Raw genomic sequence first — 17,670 nt, forward strand, 5'->3', positions numbered from 1 at the left:
AAATTTTAGTTAATATCTAATTAAACCATCACTTTTACTTTAAGCAGAGTCGTGAAATGTGACATGTATGGAGGTGGACGTGTTTTTACCGGAGCACGACCTATAAGGAATTTCATACCATATATAGCCTAGTTTAGTTATAGTTTGCGGTAAATGTGATACACCATTGATACGTGAGTATTGTACTCTGTTCCTATGAATTTGAGTTCACTGTCGCCTTCAAAACCACCGAAGAAAAAGAAACAAAGGACAAAATCGTCAACTCAGGGCAAGATGGCGACTACAAAACAAGGGGTTTGCACAAATTCGGTATATCCCAATAATAACCTGTCCCAGTCCAAAAAGCCCATACAGCAAGTAGGTAACCTCACCTATCACCAATTACAGCCAATGCAATATATACAATCTGCAAATGCACCGATGCAAACTCATATGCAGAACTAACCCCAGAATGTACGGTCGAACACTCCCCAGGTTACCCCCCCCCCCAATGGGTTAGTGATATAGTTTCTCAGCTGAAACACATGAACCAGAAATTAGACACTATTGAAACCTCACTCCCAAGCATGAAAAGAGAAATAAAGGGTTTAAGTAACTGTGTAGTGGAAGTCGAAAAAAAGCCAGGAATTCGATCATCTCGAAATCATTAGAGGATAAAAAAAAAAAACTTCCAAAGCTCTAACCGAGCTTTCGGAACTGAAAATGGCTCTAGATCAGTCCCTTCAAGAAAATGCGCGTATAACGGAAAGTGTCCTAGATATGCAATGTAGGTCAATGCAGGACAACTTATTGTTCTTTGGTATCGAAGAGGCCCAATCAGGAGAACAGGAAAATTGAGAAGACATTATTATGTCCTTATGTGCTTCAAAATTAGAAATCAGATCTGAAATCCTAATTCAAAGGGCTCACAGGATTGGGTAAAAAAACAATAACAAACCATGTGCAATCGTAAAATATAATAGATTTCCACACCGGGAAATGGTCCGCAAATGTTCTTACAAGCTTAAAGACACGCATATATCCATTGGGGAACAGTTCCTAAAAGAAATCCAAGAACGTAGGGAAAAATTGTTACCATATTATAAAAGGGCCAAGGAAAGTAATCGAAAGGCTCTCTTAGCGAGGAACAAATTCATCAACGGAAAACTTTACTCCGATGATGGTCCTGTCCAGATGAAGTCAACGCCAACCCAACCAAAGGCATCGGGAGGAAGAGGACAAAAACATGGCAGAGGGAAATAGAGGGGTCAGGGGAACCAAACTGGACTGTGCATAATAGCATGGAACATACATGGAGGTCTCGAAAACAAATGGAGTGAGAGAAATTTCAAATCTTTTTTGTGTACATTACATTATTTGTCTTTATGAATGTTGGATTGGAAAGGATTTCAACATCAGTGACCAAATTTTCAACCATCAACGATATATGTAATTAACTTTAGATGTTGTTCTTTTGATTCTTTACTTCTGTCAATTTTTCATATTTATGTATGTACAATGTAATAGGGTCTCCTGTAAAATACCCACTTCTGTACTTTACTATGTTTAATTTGTATAATCTGATGAGCTGCAAAGCTGAAAGAAATAAAGAATGAATGAATGAGTCTGACTTCATCATGAGTATTGTTAAAAAGACAAATTAAAGAGAATCTCTTATACCTCATTAAGTAATTTTGACACTGCCAAAACAACTACATCGACTCATTAAAAAATTATATAATCAACCCCGCTTGGGATTTTTTAAGAGTCCACTAGAAAAACAAGAAATACATAGGAAGCCATCAGACATCCTGCTTTGTTGCCAACTTCCTGATCGAAAGAAGTTATTTCCTATCACTTTTATCTGTTTTAGAGTTGCAGATAACGCAGATCGGCCCAGATCCTGGATCCTCGAGCCCCAATCTGCGGCCCTTTCCTGCTAAGGTCTGACGTAAGCTGTTGTCAGGATATACCCTACTTCAGGAGAACACTTCATGTTAGATGATCAACTTCCCCATCAATCAATACTTGTTCAACAAACTGGACTTGAAAATGTCAACTTGTTGATTGTAAACAAAGTACTAAAGAACCCAGATTGAAACAAACAAGACAATAATGGGTGAAACACGCAGTAAATGTCTGGTATCAGTTACAAAAATTGTACTCTAAAATCACAAATGATATAGTTTTATTCAAATTTCTTAATTTTTTCCTTGGATACGAAACCTTGATTTTGGTTGAAATCAGTAATTTTAATTTTTATGTAATTTGCAAAGAAAATTTCCATACAAAGCTTAACGCTTGGTGACACTGCCTCTTAAAACATTAATATTGTATTAGTAATTGTTGGCTTCATTTGTGTTTCATCAAATTACCAAAAAATTTTTTTACAACCTACAGATGAACAGATCAGCTATATGTTTACCCATTCCAGAATTTAGATTGACTAGCTTCTTAATTAAACCCAAGGAGTTAACATCAACGCAAAATCCTCCCATGGATATTAAAATTATTTTTCAGACAATTGTAAACTAAAAGAAAATAGGATAAAAATGTGGTGCTCACGATTTTATATTTTTGTGATTAATTGAGCAAACACTTTGGAGTTTGGAATTGAGCAAACACTTTGGAGTTTTCAGTTTAGTTATGGCAATAATTTAAAAGGTTCCTAATAATCTTTTTTTTTTTTTTTTTTTTTTTTTTTTTTATAAAACTATGACCACAACTTCAACACAAAACTGTTTTGAATTCCCTTTATATAGATTTCATATAGAATTTAAAATGATTCAAAAGCAGAATCAGGTATAATCTTTAATTTAAAATTTCAAATAAACCGGAAATTGTAGGAGAAAAAATATCACAGAGAAAGTTAGGTTTTTCAGGCTTATTTTAAAGTCATTCTTTGCTTCAAATAGAAGTTGAAATCTGTTTGAAATTTATCAAATTTTGCTGCAACTTTGGAAGGCCTAAGAAAAAACGTAGTTGATAGCGTCATTAACCTTTTAACGTAATGTATCATACCACATCTGTTATCTCCACAGATGATGAACTTTGATTACCATATAACAAAACCCCTAGATGTCTGAAGATTTTTATCATTACTATAGTTCAATATCCAGGCAGTGGCAGGCTCGTCTGTCACCCTGACCTTATGTTCCAGGGGATTTAATTGAGGATACAAACTCCTGTTATTTTTGGCATCTAAGCGGATTTGTGGTCAACCAAGCACAGTAACAGTATTATACAAGGACCAAAACTGTCCCACTGCTATACGAAGTATCCTTAACCATATGATATTTCCTGTCCAGGCTTATTCTGTTCATTCACTCAGGATATACACATGAAATAACTATTCCTGTTCCTTTATATATGTGTACACAGTCTGTTCAAAATTAGCATGTGGATTTTTTTTTTTACATTTCTATAGAAAACTCACTCTGAATTTATTTGATATTAAATGTTAAAGTGCATACATGGTTTTCCTCCTGCAACTTAGAGAAATCAACACTCAATAGACCACATTAGATACATACAAGAGTATTTTTTTACTTAGTGGTCACTACACGACTATCAGGTATCTATAATTAATATTGAATGCTCCTTGACCAACTATATAAAAAGACAAATTTTATGGAAAATGCAACAACAGCTAGGACTCAATATTTAAATCCTTAATATTTACATGTATTCTCCTCTTTCCTGAAGAAATTCAATTTGATAACCCGGTAAATAGTCAGCTACCATGGTTTAAAGAAAATGTAAATCAATATCACACATGAATATACATGTATAAATATTTGTAGAACTTTTTAAAACTATATACCAGCCTGTTCAAAGGCATTATTTACCAGTGCTTAGAAAATATCAAATATAAAAGACATAGATTTTTTATTCTTAATTGTTGAATGAACTTTTATTTCATAATTTTGATTGTCTATATATACAGTGAATTTTTTCATGGTCAAAACTTTTGCTTCATTGAGAGCACGGACTGACATCAGACTTTCAATAGTGTTACTTGCAGTTTGAAAGAATAGGTTGATTTTTCAAAGTAATGTACAGCTATTGTTTGACAGACAATAACAATAATTACATATTTTTATTCACTTTACATTAACAATTGAAGAAAGGTTCTGAAAGAGAAGAAAATGCTGTCTTTGATAGCTAGTTCATAAAGGCTATGATTTTTTATTATACTTTCATGTTAAATACTGAAATCTGATTGGCTTAGACACAGTTGATAAACCGTTCTATCACCCTCAGCGTTAGCAACGCACTTGGCAACTGATAACACAAAAAAATGTTACATGCGTGTAAATTATGCGCGTACGGTTCGCCGTAGAATTCACGTCATACCTAAAGAAGTCAGTTATGCGTTTGAAGTAATGCGAATAAATAAAGAGTTTATCAAAGTGTGCACCCGAGTATGATTGATTAAAGAAAACAAATGACAATTTGGACGAAGGAAAAACATGTTCGCAAATGTTGAAGAGTCCCAAATAGCTAAATTGTTGGATGAGAAAGACTCTGTTAGTACTAAACGTACTATTAAGAGGTCTGTCAATCTATTCCGCACCTTCCTGATTAAAAAAAGAGGAAGCGGAGAATTCGAGGGTCTATCCAAGCAAGAACAACTCAACGAGAATATTAAGACATTCAGTATAATAAAATAAATAGTGCCTGTTTGGGAGGGTAACAGTTGAAATTGACACCCCGAGAAAACCATTGTCAACCAACGCTTCGCGTCGGTTGACAATGGTTTTCTCGGGGTGTCAATTTCAACTGTTACCCTCCCAAACATATAATGTAACCCTTTAATATTGGTAATGCTCACTTCCTTCATACCAAAATTTAATTCACTATAAAGTTTAATTAAATTCATGACAGATTGTTTTGATGCATTTTAAGTACCTATTAAGGTCTGAAGTATATTACTTTAATATAATTGGCTTCTGCCTATGAGTAACTGATCCCTGGTTAATCAATCTCAATGTGAAAACTAATATAATATACTGCTAGGCCAAAAAATCAAATATTTCTGTTTCCTCTAGCTAGTGTGACTAGCCCTATCATATATATATTCCCCTGAAAAGGGTTTTTTTTTAAATGCATGGATAAAATATACATGTATGATCCAACTTTATCAATTAAAATAATTTTTCCTGTTAATTAAAATTTTACTAAAATGCTTTGATCAACGCCTTTGAATGAAATTGTGTAATTGATAAACTATGGTTCATATGGTTATAAATCATATAACAAGAAAAAATACACGTAACCAACCATTCTTAAAATTAAGGGAAGCTGTTTGGAGAGATGAACACATCTTTGATAATGGCCCTACCTGGTCATCTTCTACAGTATTGGGCATCACTCGATGTACTTCATTAATTGAAGTGGAATCCATATCTCCACTGTCCGAATCACCAGTTTCCATGGTTTCCTGATTGCGGGTAAAACTGTGGGAAAGGGTTGAGTTTCCATATCGAGACGTTGAGTTCATGTTCAATTGCGGAATTTTACTGTTCTATCGATTAGGTGTTTATCCAGTCAAATCCCCTCATCTACAGGAGAAATAAATTAAAATCATTATCATCATCCCAATAATAATAATTAATAATCTTAATTAAATGTATAAATTGCATACAGTACAATTATTATAAACAAAATTTGATGAATAACACATACTCTCATCTTTATCATACATCTTATATTATATATTTTATTTTATTGCATGGTTTTATAAGATTATAAATAATTTATCTTCTGAATTGAATATTCCTTTTGTGGTAATAAAGGCAGGCACTGAAACGGATAGAAGGTATATTGAATTAAAACACTCAAAATTATTCTCTCTAGCCTAGTAATTAAATCATATTGTATAACTTGATATTTATCAGTTTTCCAATTTCATTTACACCTTGTGCATTACTCCTTAAGAGAGGTGGGATAAGTTTATTTATACACACTCATAATCCCATTAAGTTTCAAAAATAGAGTAAACATTTCCCCTCAAATTTATTTAGTGGTAAACATGATTTGAATTGCCAAATATGGTAAACAATGATTTTTTTTCAAAATATTTTTATAAAAACCACTATACAAGGGGGGGGGGGGGGGCATAAAAGTTATTTCAAAATATTAATTCACTGCAAAAACAAATCGTGTATTATTAAATGAAAAAAAAAATACAACTATTAATGTATATATCTTTCAATGTAAAATCAAAATTGTACAATTGTATACTTTTTTCTTTACAATTCAGAGATTTTTTTTTACATCTTTGATGGATTTTTAAATTTTCAAATAAAAAAACCCCCAAAATAAAAACAAAAAAATACCATGCTTAATTCTCGAAACCTTGAGATGTGTTGTTTGTTTAGATTACATAGTAATGCTTTATACTGTGCCCATTCAATACTACATGTATTACATTTGCAGCTAATTTGAAGATGCATTACTCTTTATAAAATATCTGATAAGGAAACAATTATTTCATTATCAAATCCAAACTAACAAATGATGCCCATTTTTTTCTTGGACAAAAAAAATGTTTTTTAATGTAGTAAAACAATTTTTTAATGTAAACTCTAAATATATAGATATATATTTATATTAACTGACAAACTAAGCTGAAAACAGCATGCATGCACATAATAACTTTGTGGTTTATAAATGTATCAGTATACTCATAATGGAAAGGGGTAAAAAGGTTGTTTTTGTGGTATTTTAGAAATCATTGGAATTTTGAATTTGTTCAGAAGCTACATATAATAACTGAGTGATGAGTGTAGAAAGTAAAATTGATTGGGATTCCATCAGTGTCACTAGAGCCATACACTTGACAGCTACTAGTCAATGCCTGTAGGGTCATTTATAACAGTTGTAGATGTACATGTACATGTAGCTAGTACATACATGATGCATCATTGGAGTGATATAGGCATATGTTCCCAGTCTCATACGAGGTCCGATTGATGAGAAATTTGTCTGGTATTTTATTTTCAAAATGAAACTAAATATGACAAATTATATTAAATTAGCCTTAGATTTGAAGGTATACCGTTATGTTTAAGATTGAAAGTAACTTCTCAGGAATTATCTACACCTGAAATCTTCTCTATAGATATATATTTATTTATTCACCAATCAAGGGCCCTCAGGGGGCATATACATTAAAAAAAAAATTAATAATATCATGATTTTAACAAATAATGAATGAAAGAACAGCTCACAATGTCCAGGTTCATATTACAGGCAACAATATGCAAAATGATTCATTAATACAATGAAATATATGTATGGGATTTACACATTTAACTGTGTGAAATAATGCGTGAACACAACAGTTATACAGAAACAAAGTGGCCTGAAAACAGAGAGTACCATGGGACGGTGCCTGCACAGTTGATTAGACTGGTCTACTTGTTCAAGCCAGTATGCTTATACATAACATAACAACCCCAACCCCCCCTAAAAGTGAATACATTGCATATCATATCTGTATATATAACTATATTAATTATTAATTTTAATATTACCAGGGATATAGATATACATTTATTATATATACGTCCCTGTAATTATACTTTCATGAAGACTATTTTTATATCTTACATCAGTGTTTGTATTTTGTTTCATTTTCATAGCACCAAATATTTATAGAACTGACTCAGGCTTTATTTTAAATCCACAGGAATACCTTGAAAACTAAGAGGTCTCATAGACGTCACGCCATACTACAAACAATAACATACCATGCTTAGTCTTAAAGCCATGAATATACATGAGATTCTAAAATCAGATCACCTGGTTTGGCCTATTTAAACGTTAGAAATGAGTCATTCTTTTAAAATACATAAAATGGCACAAAAAATCGCCAACTTCAATTTCAGATTATAAAATGATTGACCAAATATGTACAATATATATACATATGACATTGCCATTATTAAACAAGTATGTCTATTAAATTATTTAACGACTTTCGCAAGTATTTTCTGCCCAGCCCATTTATTTATCTCTGTGTATTGCCAACACTCCTTTTACATGTACCTGAATAGCCTATGACTCATCGGCGCTCGGAATTTCCCTACCACGCGCTGTGCGATCAAGCAAAACGTCATGTGCCTTAATGCTTCGAAAAAAATATTTAAATAGACTATGAATACCTATAAAATTGAGTGAAATACTATTATTTCTATATTTCATGTATTTTTCAAAGCATCAAATGCAGTACCCTGCACTCTAGAGGCGTGGTTTGTTATGTTGTTATGGAGGTTGGCCTTACTTAGTTTTCAGACGTCACGTTATTTTCCTGTATATGGTTAAATTCCCGTAGTGCCCTTCGGCAGACATGTGACTTGTTTTAGCCAATGGATCTTCTTAATTTGTTCGAAACTCCTCGAGATTTTACATTAACATTGCCTTGCAGTGTAATATCGAATGTGGGAAAATCAAGATGTGTTCAGAGTAAGAGGATGTGGTAATGGTGATGTCATTTTCCACCAATGAAATTTAGATAAAAGATGATGTCATTCTAAATTTAGAAACTGACTCATTCTCGTATAAATAGAGAGGGAAACGTATAACTACTAACACTCTACAATTTACAGCGCAAAGGGTGACTCATAAAGTTTTTAAAGAAAGTTTCTCAACCGGCATTTGCGGACAGGACAGTGAATCAGTAAACTTGTGTTTACAAACATAGCTTGTCATTTAATCAAAATTTGTGAGTGAACAGAGAAAGAGTGAAACTGGCGAAAACAATGGAAGCGATTGACCGCACGTTTTACCATGATGATGGGCATGGGTTAAAACTTGAAAATAATCAAGTTAATCAACTGAAGAGAAAAATGACTCTCGATTTCAATTCAGGATCGAAAACAAAACAACAGAAGGTAACCAATTTACTTGCTTCGCCCGACTTGAACATGTTGAAATTGGCTTCACCAGAACTAGAGAAAATGATCATACAAGCAAACGGAATGGTCACCACTACCCCGACACCAACCCAGTTCATTTTTCCAAAACACGTCACAGAAGAACAGGAGCAGTATGCACGCGGGTTCGTGGAGGCATTGGCCGAACTTCATCAGATTAAGCCTCCATCAACTTCAGGTCCCCAGTCATTACCCTCACAGACAAGTCAAGGCAGTGTGAAGATGGAGAATTCTGACAGTGAAGATGACGATTCCCAGTCCTCCTATTCCAACACTGACGGAATCCTACCACTGACCACTACCACCTCACTTCCCGGCGGCTTATCTTCTAATATTCCCCGCATTGCGAACTTTTCTCACCTGAGCTCAAGAATCGATGACATTAAAGAAGAACCTCAAACAGTCCCATGTGTTGGCGGGTCGCCTCCCTTGTCACCGATTAACATGGACAATCAAGAAAAAATCAAACTTGAACGCAAACGGGCAAGGAACAGGATTGCTGCCAGAAAGTGTCGCACCAGAAAACTGGAACGCATCGCCAGACTTGAAGAGCGTGTGGCTGAATTGAAAGGACAAAATAACCAACTGGCCAATTCGGCTACTTCTCTCAGAGACCAAGTATGCAAACTTAAACGACGAATCATTGAACATGTCAACAGTGGCTGTTCAATCATGATTTCGTCATCTTTGCAGCTATGATGAGTTGAAGTCCCAAAGAAGTGCCTCTATTGTGTTCTTTTGTCTGTGTTTATATATGAATTATATATCTGATTCTCAATGTGCCAAGTTCTAAGTCTGTGGATGACAAGTAAATGTTATAACATTCGATTTCACAAATTTGATATTTCCAGAATATTTTCATTCTCTGTATTTTAAGATTTTCTTTGTTTAGATGGTGTAAGTTTTTGTTCTTGTTGTATGTGTTATGATATGGAACTTAGGAAACCTTAAGAATACATGGAATCAATTATTCCATCATGGATTTAACTTTGGATCAACTGTGCTTCTTATCTACAGATATGCATGAATCATTTGTAAATCCATCCACATTATACTGTTTGATATATTGGTATAATATTGCTTTGTATGTTATTCTTTTTTTACATTTGATACTGATTAAATTATTTTTTATAAAATGTTTATCTTCGTTTGACTTTTTATCTGATAATCAGATACGCATGAGATGCAAATTCATGAACAATGAGAAGAAAGAAAAATTATAGTTGTGAAAGAAATACCTAGTATTTGCTACGGTACCCTTAATTTATACAATTTTGATGAAGATTTAGGTAAAAAGGGTTTGTTGCATTTGTGTTGTGGCTGTTGCCCCCACCCACTTGTTTTAGAATATGAAGAATTTGAGGAACAGAATAGATATAATCATTTTCAATTGTTTCGTGATGAACATAATCTTGCGATAAGGATTTTGACTCGATTGAGATACAATTGATTTTATCTTGATTGTAATTACTTCCTTCTGCATGGGAGTATTGAAACATTTTGTGCGACTACATGGCACTTGTATTGAAGTAAAAGGAAAAAGATGATTATTTTAAAAGAATTATGAAAATTAAAGAGATACTTTTCAGTTCAATTTTTCGTGATACTAAAGAAAATATTTCTTTTTAACCCAAATGAATTTGATAAATATGAGGTATAAATTCAGTTGTTTAATTGTGTCGCTTAGATAGAAAAAAAAAATACGAAACTTAAAAAATGACCCAAGAGAAATGTCAATTCACGAATGATCAGTGCTGCGCATACATGTTTTCAACTTTTTTCTTGGATGTTTTATTTTCCCCTATCTATATGGGGGAGTAGGGTTATTAAACTTATGAATTCAATATTTTACTAGTAAAAATATTAATATTCAATTTTTGTGTCTGATTGTTTGTTTTGCGGGGGTGTTCACAGACGTCCCCAGGCTGCGCATAAAAAACAAACAAACAAACTGAAAAAAGGCTTGTCGTAAATCTTTTCAGTTAGGTTTCAAAATCCCCGTTGAAAAAAAAGTTTACATAGTACTTTGGATTCCCGACAACTTCAATTTTATTCAGTTTACAAATTATATCAGTTGTTTAAGTTGAAACATTTAACATTTCTTAGTTTATGAATAATTTATCAATTTTAACTTTGTCGTAAATTGCAAGTTATCAAGTAAAACCTTGCTATGGAATATTAATCTAGATTTTAAACACAAGTAGATATAAATAAAACCGTTTTATTTTCGAGTATACACACATATAGACACTTCAATTCTTCTTTATACACCATCATATATTATTTGGCGTGCAGAATTTACATATTCACTATTACTGTAGGCGCAGTATAACACGACTAGAGGAAAATGTATTAATTTGTGGTTAAACTTCGTATTTCATTGTCATGGTACCAACGTCATGCAATTATACAGTAAAAAGGACTGGAAATGATTACATGCTCCGGTTGAATTTATAATAATTTTGCCTTAATATATTTTACTCTAGATTGATGATAGCTAGTCTATTCAAACATTATTTACATCTTACGTGAAATTTCCTCTTGTATACACGATAGTTAGATATTTGCACTTGTTCACAGCAAACGCGCGTCAAAGAGGCCGATTTCTTGTAAACACGTGTAATTGCGCGCGCGTACAGGTGTAATTCAATAAACGTCCGATGTTATCTCTCACTGTTACATACAGTACACTAATCTGTCCAGATGAATAAAAAGATTACGATACTTTGCACAGTGATAAGTGTTGTTGTTTTCGTAAGAATTAAGTAGCACTATCGTCGGAATAATACATCAAAGGGTGTTTGTACACTCTCTCTCTCTCTCTCTCTCTCTCTCTCTCTCTCATGTTTGGTTTTGATTTTGAATTTTCTCTCTCTCTCTCTCTCTCTCTCTCTCTCTCTCTCTCTCTCAAGTTTGGTTTTGATTTTGAATTAACGAAATAGAAAAAATAGACTCATAAACTGTATCGCATAACAATTTTTGCACCATGGAATTGAAGTAAATAGATCAATTACAACAAATACTTATGATTATATAATAATGGTTTCTTTGCCTACCTTGAAATATAATGAATGAATAAGAAAAATGCAATTCAAGTGCAAAGTTCAATTGAATTGGTACGAGGAGAGGGCAATCTAAAGATTTTTGATAATGTACCATTTTCTTAATATTGTAAAAACATGAATTTACGAACCGACAAGTCCCTCCGCATTTTGTCTTGTCCAACCAAACAAAAAACAAAAAAACAACGATGTAGTGTTTGTACATGTAGGTATATTATCAATTCAGAAAATAAATATCTAAAAAAAAATCTTCAGCACAGAAATAACTTTTTCTGAATAAATCTAAATAAGGAATATAAGTACTGACAAAATTAGTGAAATCAAAACGTTAACACAAGTTAGAATAATTATTTTAACTTAACCAGCGACTAAAATCAATCAATGTTTACAATTGCCGATAAATAACACACCAAACAAACAATACTTTTCCGATTTATTGTTTAACCTTTTTAGCAGTAAATTAATTTAAAGACTTATCAAAGGCGCTGAGTTATTTTTTTTCCCCAAGTTCAAGGACAATTCAAGAATGTTATGCGCATATAATATTCACTCAGAGAAGGGAATTTCACAAAATAAGGATAGATCGTTTGGCGTTCGATATTAAAAAAAGAATGTGTAATCCGTTTCTGGCTTAAAATATATTTCTAAAATAATTTTCTTCAATAATGATTAATCATTAATTAAAACATATTATGTTGCGGAAGTTTTTTATTTGTTTATTTTTAAAAACACAATTTTTAAACGTACCTATAAAATTAAGTAAAAACGACCAAGTTTGTAGAAAGCTTGCAGAAATACATAAAGCAAATGAAGCGTTTTGTTAAATTTTGCGGAAAGCTCCGATACATATTATAAATTAGCACACACTTCACATTTGAAAAAGGTGATTCAGAGCACAGTCAAAGGGGAACTACTCTAAAAATATTATAAGAACTGGTGCATTGCGCAACTCTCAGTGGAGTTACTTCCCGTTCTCTGATGTTTACATTTTATGGAGAAATGTTGTGAAGGAAATTCACAATGAATAAGGTAATTTTCATAATAATCCAGCAATTACCCGTTATTATTACATAATATATTTCTGAATGCGACACCAATAATTGATTATCGAGTGCATACATAACGATGTGCTTACTCGGTTGCATAATGGATTAATCTGCAAGTACTTATAGCGTTTTATGTATGGGACTTTTAGATTTAATTAATGAGACATTATCAACAGTGACAGTCAACAATGGGTGTTTCAACTTCAACCCTTAAGGGCTATATAGCCCATGGACATTCCTGTCCGGATGTAGTAAGATGTTACCCATCACAAACTCTTACTAAATTCCCAGGACACAAAGGCAAGAAACAAGGAGAACTGATTGAGATCCTGCGGATTCTACCAAAATACAGCGTGGAAAGTAAGTAAATGTCTGTAGCTGTCAAAAGCATAGTCCCAATAAAGCTATTGTTAAAGAATGTTTAACAAAAGAAGCTGCAGTTTATACGGCAGAGATGCGATATCTGTAATGAGATGGGAAAAATAATTACAAATCAGATTTAGCCTATCAAGAATAGGATTTGCACTCAGAACCCCAGAATCTCAATTGCTTTACCGAGTTCTGACTACTGTAGATTCGAACCTTATTTTACACAAGTACTTAATTTTGTGATTCAACTGTTTTGCATCAAACTGCAAGAATTATATAAAATCATGCACAGATGCCAAATTTTTATCAATAGTTTCATTTAGTTTACACCTGTCCCAATCTAATTAAAATTAGATGTTTGATCCGCTCGCTTACTCGCTACACAAACGGTTTGTGTAGCGAGTAAGCGAGCGGATCAAACATCTAATTTTAATTAGATTGCACCTGTCCTAAAAATAAAAGCGAGATTTTGAAATCTGTGAGATATGCATCTAACTATTTCACGCAGATATTAATTCATGGTATTTAATTAATATCTATAGTATCCAACAATTCTAACTGTCACATAATTTCATGTCCCCTTAAGGTAGTCCTATACTTGGCACTAAATGGGCTCAATCATTAAAAGCTTAGCTTTAAATGATAAATATACATTCTAGCAATACATATACAAAAGAAAATTTGTATGTTTACATGCTAGTTTGTTTGTTATCATCTCTCAGACGGGTGAACCCCCTTGCGAAAATTATTGACAATTATGAAATTTGCCAGACGTCCGTTTTTCCTAGAAATAATTACCAATTTTGGGAAAATTAGAACTGAACATACAAAATAGAGTATAAATATTTATTTAAGCCATATCTCATCAATAATTTTGCGCAAATTTTTGTGAGTAAGTACGCTTTATAGACCTGATGTATCAAAATAGAATACAAAAAATGCAATGCTAGTATCGCGTTTGGTAATTTTTTTTACTATTTTATAGACTCAAACTTAAATTCATGGTGTTTATTCTATAGATTGACATCTTAGAAAAAAGATTTGTTAAAATAAATTATATGTTGACGGATTACTTTTCACGCCATAAGCTCTAAACCAAGTAGACCCTGACGAAAAAATCCGTAAAAATCACATTTTGCTACAGTTTTCTGCCTAGATCTGTCAACAATGTTAGATATCATATAAACATTAATTAATTGACGATTGATTAAATTCGAAATAGCTTCTGTCTCTAAATTTAAACTGGTTTTAGTAAAAGAAAAAGAAAAATTCGGGGGGGGGGGGGGGAGGGGGGGGGTTCAAAACAAAGAAGATATAAGCATACCTGAGATCCTGGTTAATCAGAAACTTCGTTTTTCATTTTACTTTAACAGAATCGAGTTTCTCAACATTAATCATTTCTATCTCTCATAGAATACATATATTACCGTTCTAATTGCCAATTATTGCCATTGTTTACAACAGCGATGTAGAGCAAAATCAATACCGGGTATCAAAAACGCTTTGTAAAAGTCGAACCAATATTGTAAAACCCGTATTATGACGTAGTGCGAGACTCGGACTACTTTAAATTATCTTTGCCCTTGAATACCAACATCCCAGGTTTTCCCCTAGCAGGAGTTATAAACCTGTCATTTCCAGAGGTTGATCACAGAACATAATGAAACGGGATGGGAGAAATAGGACCCCCATTCGAACCAGACTCCTCTTAGTCTCTTGTTAGGTACTCTACCAACTGAGCGATCCGATGATAGTGATCATACCGGTCTGACTTTTTCACATGTCAAATGTGCTTCGTGCATATCTCACAACTACTGGTAATTAATAGTTGTTAATAGGTCCCTGAATCAAGCTTCTCCCAAACCAGACTTGGTACAACTTTTTGACATTATTTGTTTTAGTGCCGTTTTATTTTGAGCATTGGTATTAATTTTGTGATATATCGACTATTTGTAACCATTTTCAGTCTTCTAAGGGAAACATACAGCAGCCCAGATATGGCTGAAATGGGAGCAATTCTTAAACAATTTTGAAAAAGGATACAAAAATCTTTTGAGAATTTGAGAACTTTTTCTTTGATAATCATTGGCCATAGGCCTCTTTTTCATCTCACTAATGAAGTTTTTTACTGACAGATCCAACCATTGATGTCTGGTGGACATTTTGTCAGTTCTTTCCAAACAATGACAACATCATTATCTCTACATCCACACCCTTCCAGATTCTCCATGGAATCCAGTGGAAAAAAGTTTCTTCGTTACCTTGTGGAAAAGTTATGCAATACAATTTAGACAATGGAAGTAAGGGAACTTTGCATTTCATGTAGTTTTAATTTTGATTTTAAAAATGTACAGGTTTTCAACTTGGTTTACTGGATACATAATCTATTTATGTTCACAGAATCAGGTGTCATTCCTCAGGCAAGCTGTAAAGGATTCCCAAAACTCCAGATAAATCCAGACGGTAGAAAACTAACAACTTTGGATACATCCTCTATTCATGAACATTTAGTGGTTTACAATCCAGGTCATCCCATAATTCACAGGGCACGGGACTCACATTTTACACAGTACAGAGACTACGCTACTTCTGCAAATGGCCGATATCATGCAGTCGTTGCTAAAGCCTCAAGTAATGTCTATACGCTGTCCGTGTATGGATCAGAGACGGTACTAGTTCCTGATGCTGTGATGAAAATACCCGACCTGTACCCGGACATTAAACCACCACCCCTACCTTTCACAGACCGAGCAGATGTTAAGTGGTCTCCGGATAGCAGGCTTGTTGCTGTGGGATTCAGTAAAGGGGAATTGATTGTGGTCGACTGGAAAAAAGGTCAAGGAGTATGTTCTGTGTTTGAAGAAATACTTTCAGATTGTGACCTCCAGTCACCTTCGACCTATGACTTTGACCCTCGGTCTCAACACTGTGTTATGGCAGTTGCTGCTAATGATACAGTACTATACATAATCAACACTGAGAAGAAAAAGATGCTTTGCAGCTCAAGTGACCTCGGAAGCTGTGTGGATTGTCTCAAGTACTCATATGATTCCAACTGCATTGTCTCAGCACTCTTTAATCTGAAAATTAAAGTGTTAGATGCAGACGATTTAAACCTCCAGCTTGAGATTGATTTGACTGTAGTGTGCCCAGACTTTGAGGACATTTTGCTTAAGTTAGGATCCATTGCTCCCAATACAACTTGCCTCTCTTTGTCCTCCACAGGAGAGCAGGCTGCAATTGCCTGCTGGGACAGGAAAATCAGAGTAATGCAACTACTGAATGTGCTTAATTTACAGTCTTTGTGCAAATTGCTATTCAGCGCTTTGTGCATCCATCAGACATTGAGAAACTCCCTTTGCCACACTTGTTAAAAGATTATCTTTATTCTTTTCCCTTCAATCCATAATTTAAGTTTTGTACCTTTCTCAACTAAGAAACATGACAATAATTGACACTTTAAACAGGACCCATCATTGGTTTTATCCATTGATGTCAGGAGTTACTGTACATGCATACTGTAATAGAATACCAGTACTCCCCGTTTTTTAATATGATTGAAACAAGCAAAGCACTATAAATTTCCATGCCAGTCTTCATTACTTTTTTGAAAGTTCACTTGATATATGTAGGAGTTGATATTTTATGTATTTTTCTGTTGAATAAAAGAATACTTCAAAGCAAGATTTCATTAATGGTAGTCGTTAATTATAGAACAATGAAACTGCTCCGAAAAAACACAACAAATAACAAATCAAATCTTAATTTTTTTATTTTGTTTAAAAATCTTCATTCATAAAATACTTCAAGGTACAGCATAAATGTTTCAACAAGAGTAAAATTATCCTTTTTCATACATCAACAATTTGTCAAAAACATACAAATTTGAGATGAATGCGATCCCACGTTAATCATTGTTGTACACCAGTACATACCGGTATTCGATGGGAGGAATTTAGTTTTGGAATCTTTAATTTCAGAGGGTTTGGGTAGGAGCACTGTTTTGTAGACTTTTCACATGATTTCATGGGGATCATGGTTTTGCAAAGAGTGAATTTTCTTGAATAGATAACTGTAAACAATTTGACAATATAAAGGGGGGATGTAGTTACAGTATACCTGTAAAACTGTAAACAGTATACCTGTAAAACTTACAGTAACACAACTAAGTTGTTATCATTAATGATAATGATTCATTGATGGTATTATCTTGCAATAAAGTTATACATATTTCATAGAGAGATTCAATGGGCATCAACTAGTTTGATGATC

At 33.5% G+C, this 17,670-nt stretch overlaps 3 protein-coding genes across 8 annotated transcripts in view; 2 read left to right on the forward strand and 1 right to left on the reverse strand.

The window, feature by feature from the left end:
* Window positions 1-8,436, reverse strand: part of LOC128165516 (mutS protein homolog 5-like) — a 33,092-nt gene extending 24,656 nt beyond the window's left edge. Inside the window, exons 1-3 of one of the 5 annotated variants that reach the window (XM_052830148.1) lie at window positions 8,219-8,436; window positions 8,035-8,116; window positions 5,324-5,543 (exon numbers count right to left, since the gene is read on the reverse strand). In XM_052830148.1, coding sequence (XP_052686108.1) covers window positions 5,324-5,482 — 159 coding nt within the window. In that variant the 5' untranslated portion in view covers window positions 5,483-5,543; window positions 8,035-8,116; window positions 8,219-8,436. The other 4 variants (XM_052830150.1, XM_052830149.1, XM_052830152.1 and 1 more) reach the window with 4 other exon arrangements.
* A 155-nt stretch (window positions 8,437-8,591) lies between these two features.
* Window positions 8,592-10,061, forward strand: LOC128165517 (transcription factor Jun-like). Its single transcript, XM_052830153.1, has one exon. The coding sequence runs from the start codon at window positions 8,748-8,750 to the stop codon at window positions 9,618-9,620; it is 873 nt and encodes a 290-aa protein (XP_052686113.1). The 5' UTR covers window positions 8,592-8,747; the 3' UTR covers window positions 9,621-10,061.
* A 2,847-nt stretch (window positions 10,062-12,908) lies between these two features.
* Window positions 12,909-17,089, forward strand: LOC128166288 (uncharacterized). Of its 2 annotated transcripts, none has more exons than XM_052831368.1 (4): window positions 12,909-13,012; window positions 13,206-13,389; window positions 15,534-15,698; window positions 15,799-17,089. In XM_052831368.1, the coding sequence occupies exons 2-4, from the start codon at window positions 13,218-13,220 to the stop codon at window positions 16,770-16,772; spliced, it is 1,311 nt and encodes a 436-aa protein (XP_052687328.1). In that variant the 5' UTR covers window positions 12,909-13,012; window positions 13,206-13,217; the 3' UTR covers window positions 16,773-17,089. The 2 variants fall into 2 exon arrangements, with proteins under 2 accessions (XP_052687328.1, XP_052687327.1); XM_052831367.1 differs by having other exon boundaries at window positions 12,910-13,012; window positions 13,179-13,389.
* The last annotated feature ends 581 nt before the right edge of the window (window positions 17,090-17,670 follow it).

The sequence above is a fragment of the Crassostrea angulata genome, chromosome 10 (genome assembly GCF_025612915.1).
Source record: "Crassostrea angulata isolate pt1a10 chromosome 10, ASM2561291v2, whole genome shotgun sequence".
In the NCBI taxonomy this organism is placed as follows: Eukaryota; Metazoa; Mollusca; class Bivalvia; order Ostreida; family Ostreidae; genus Magallana; species Magallana angulata.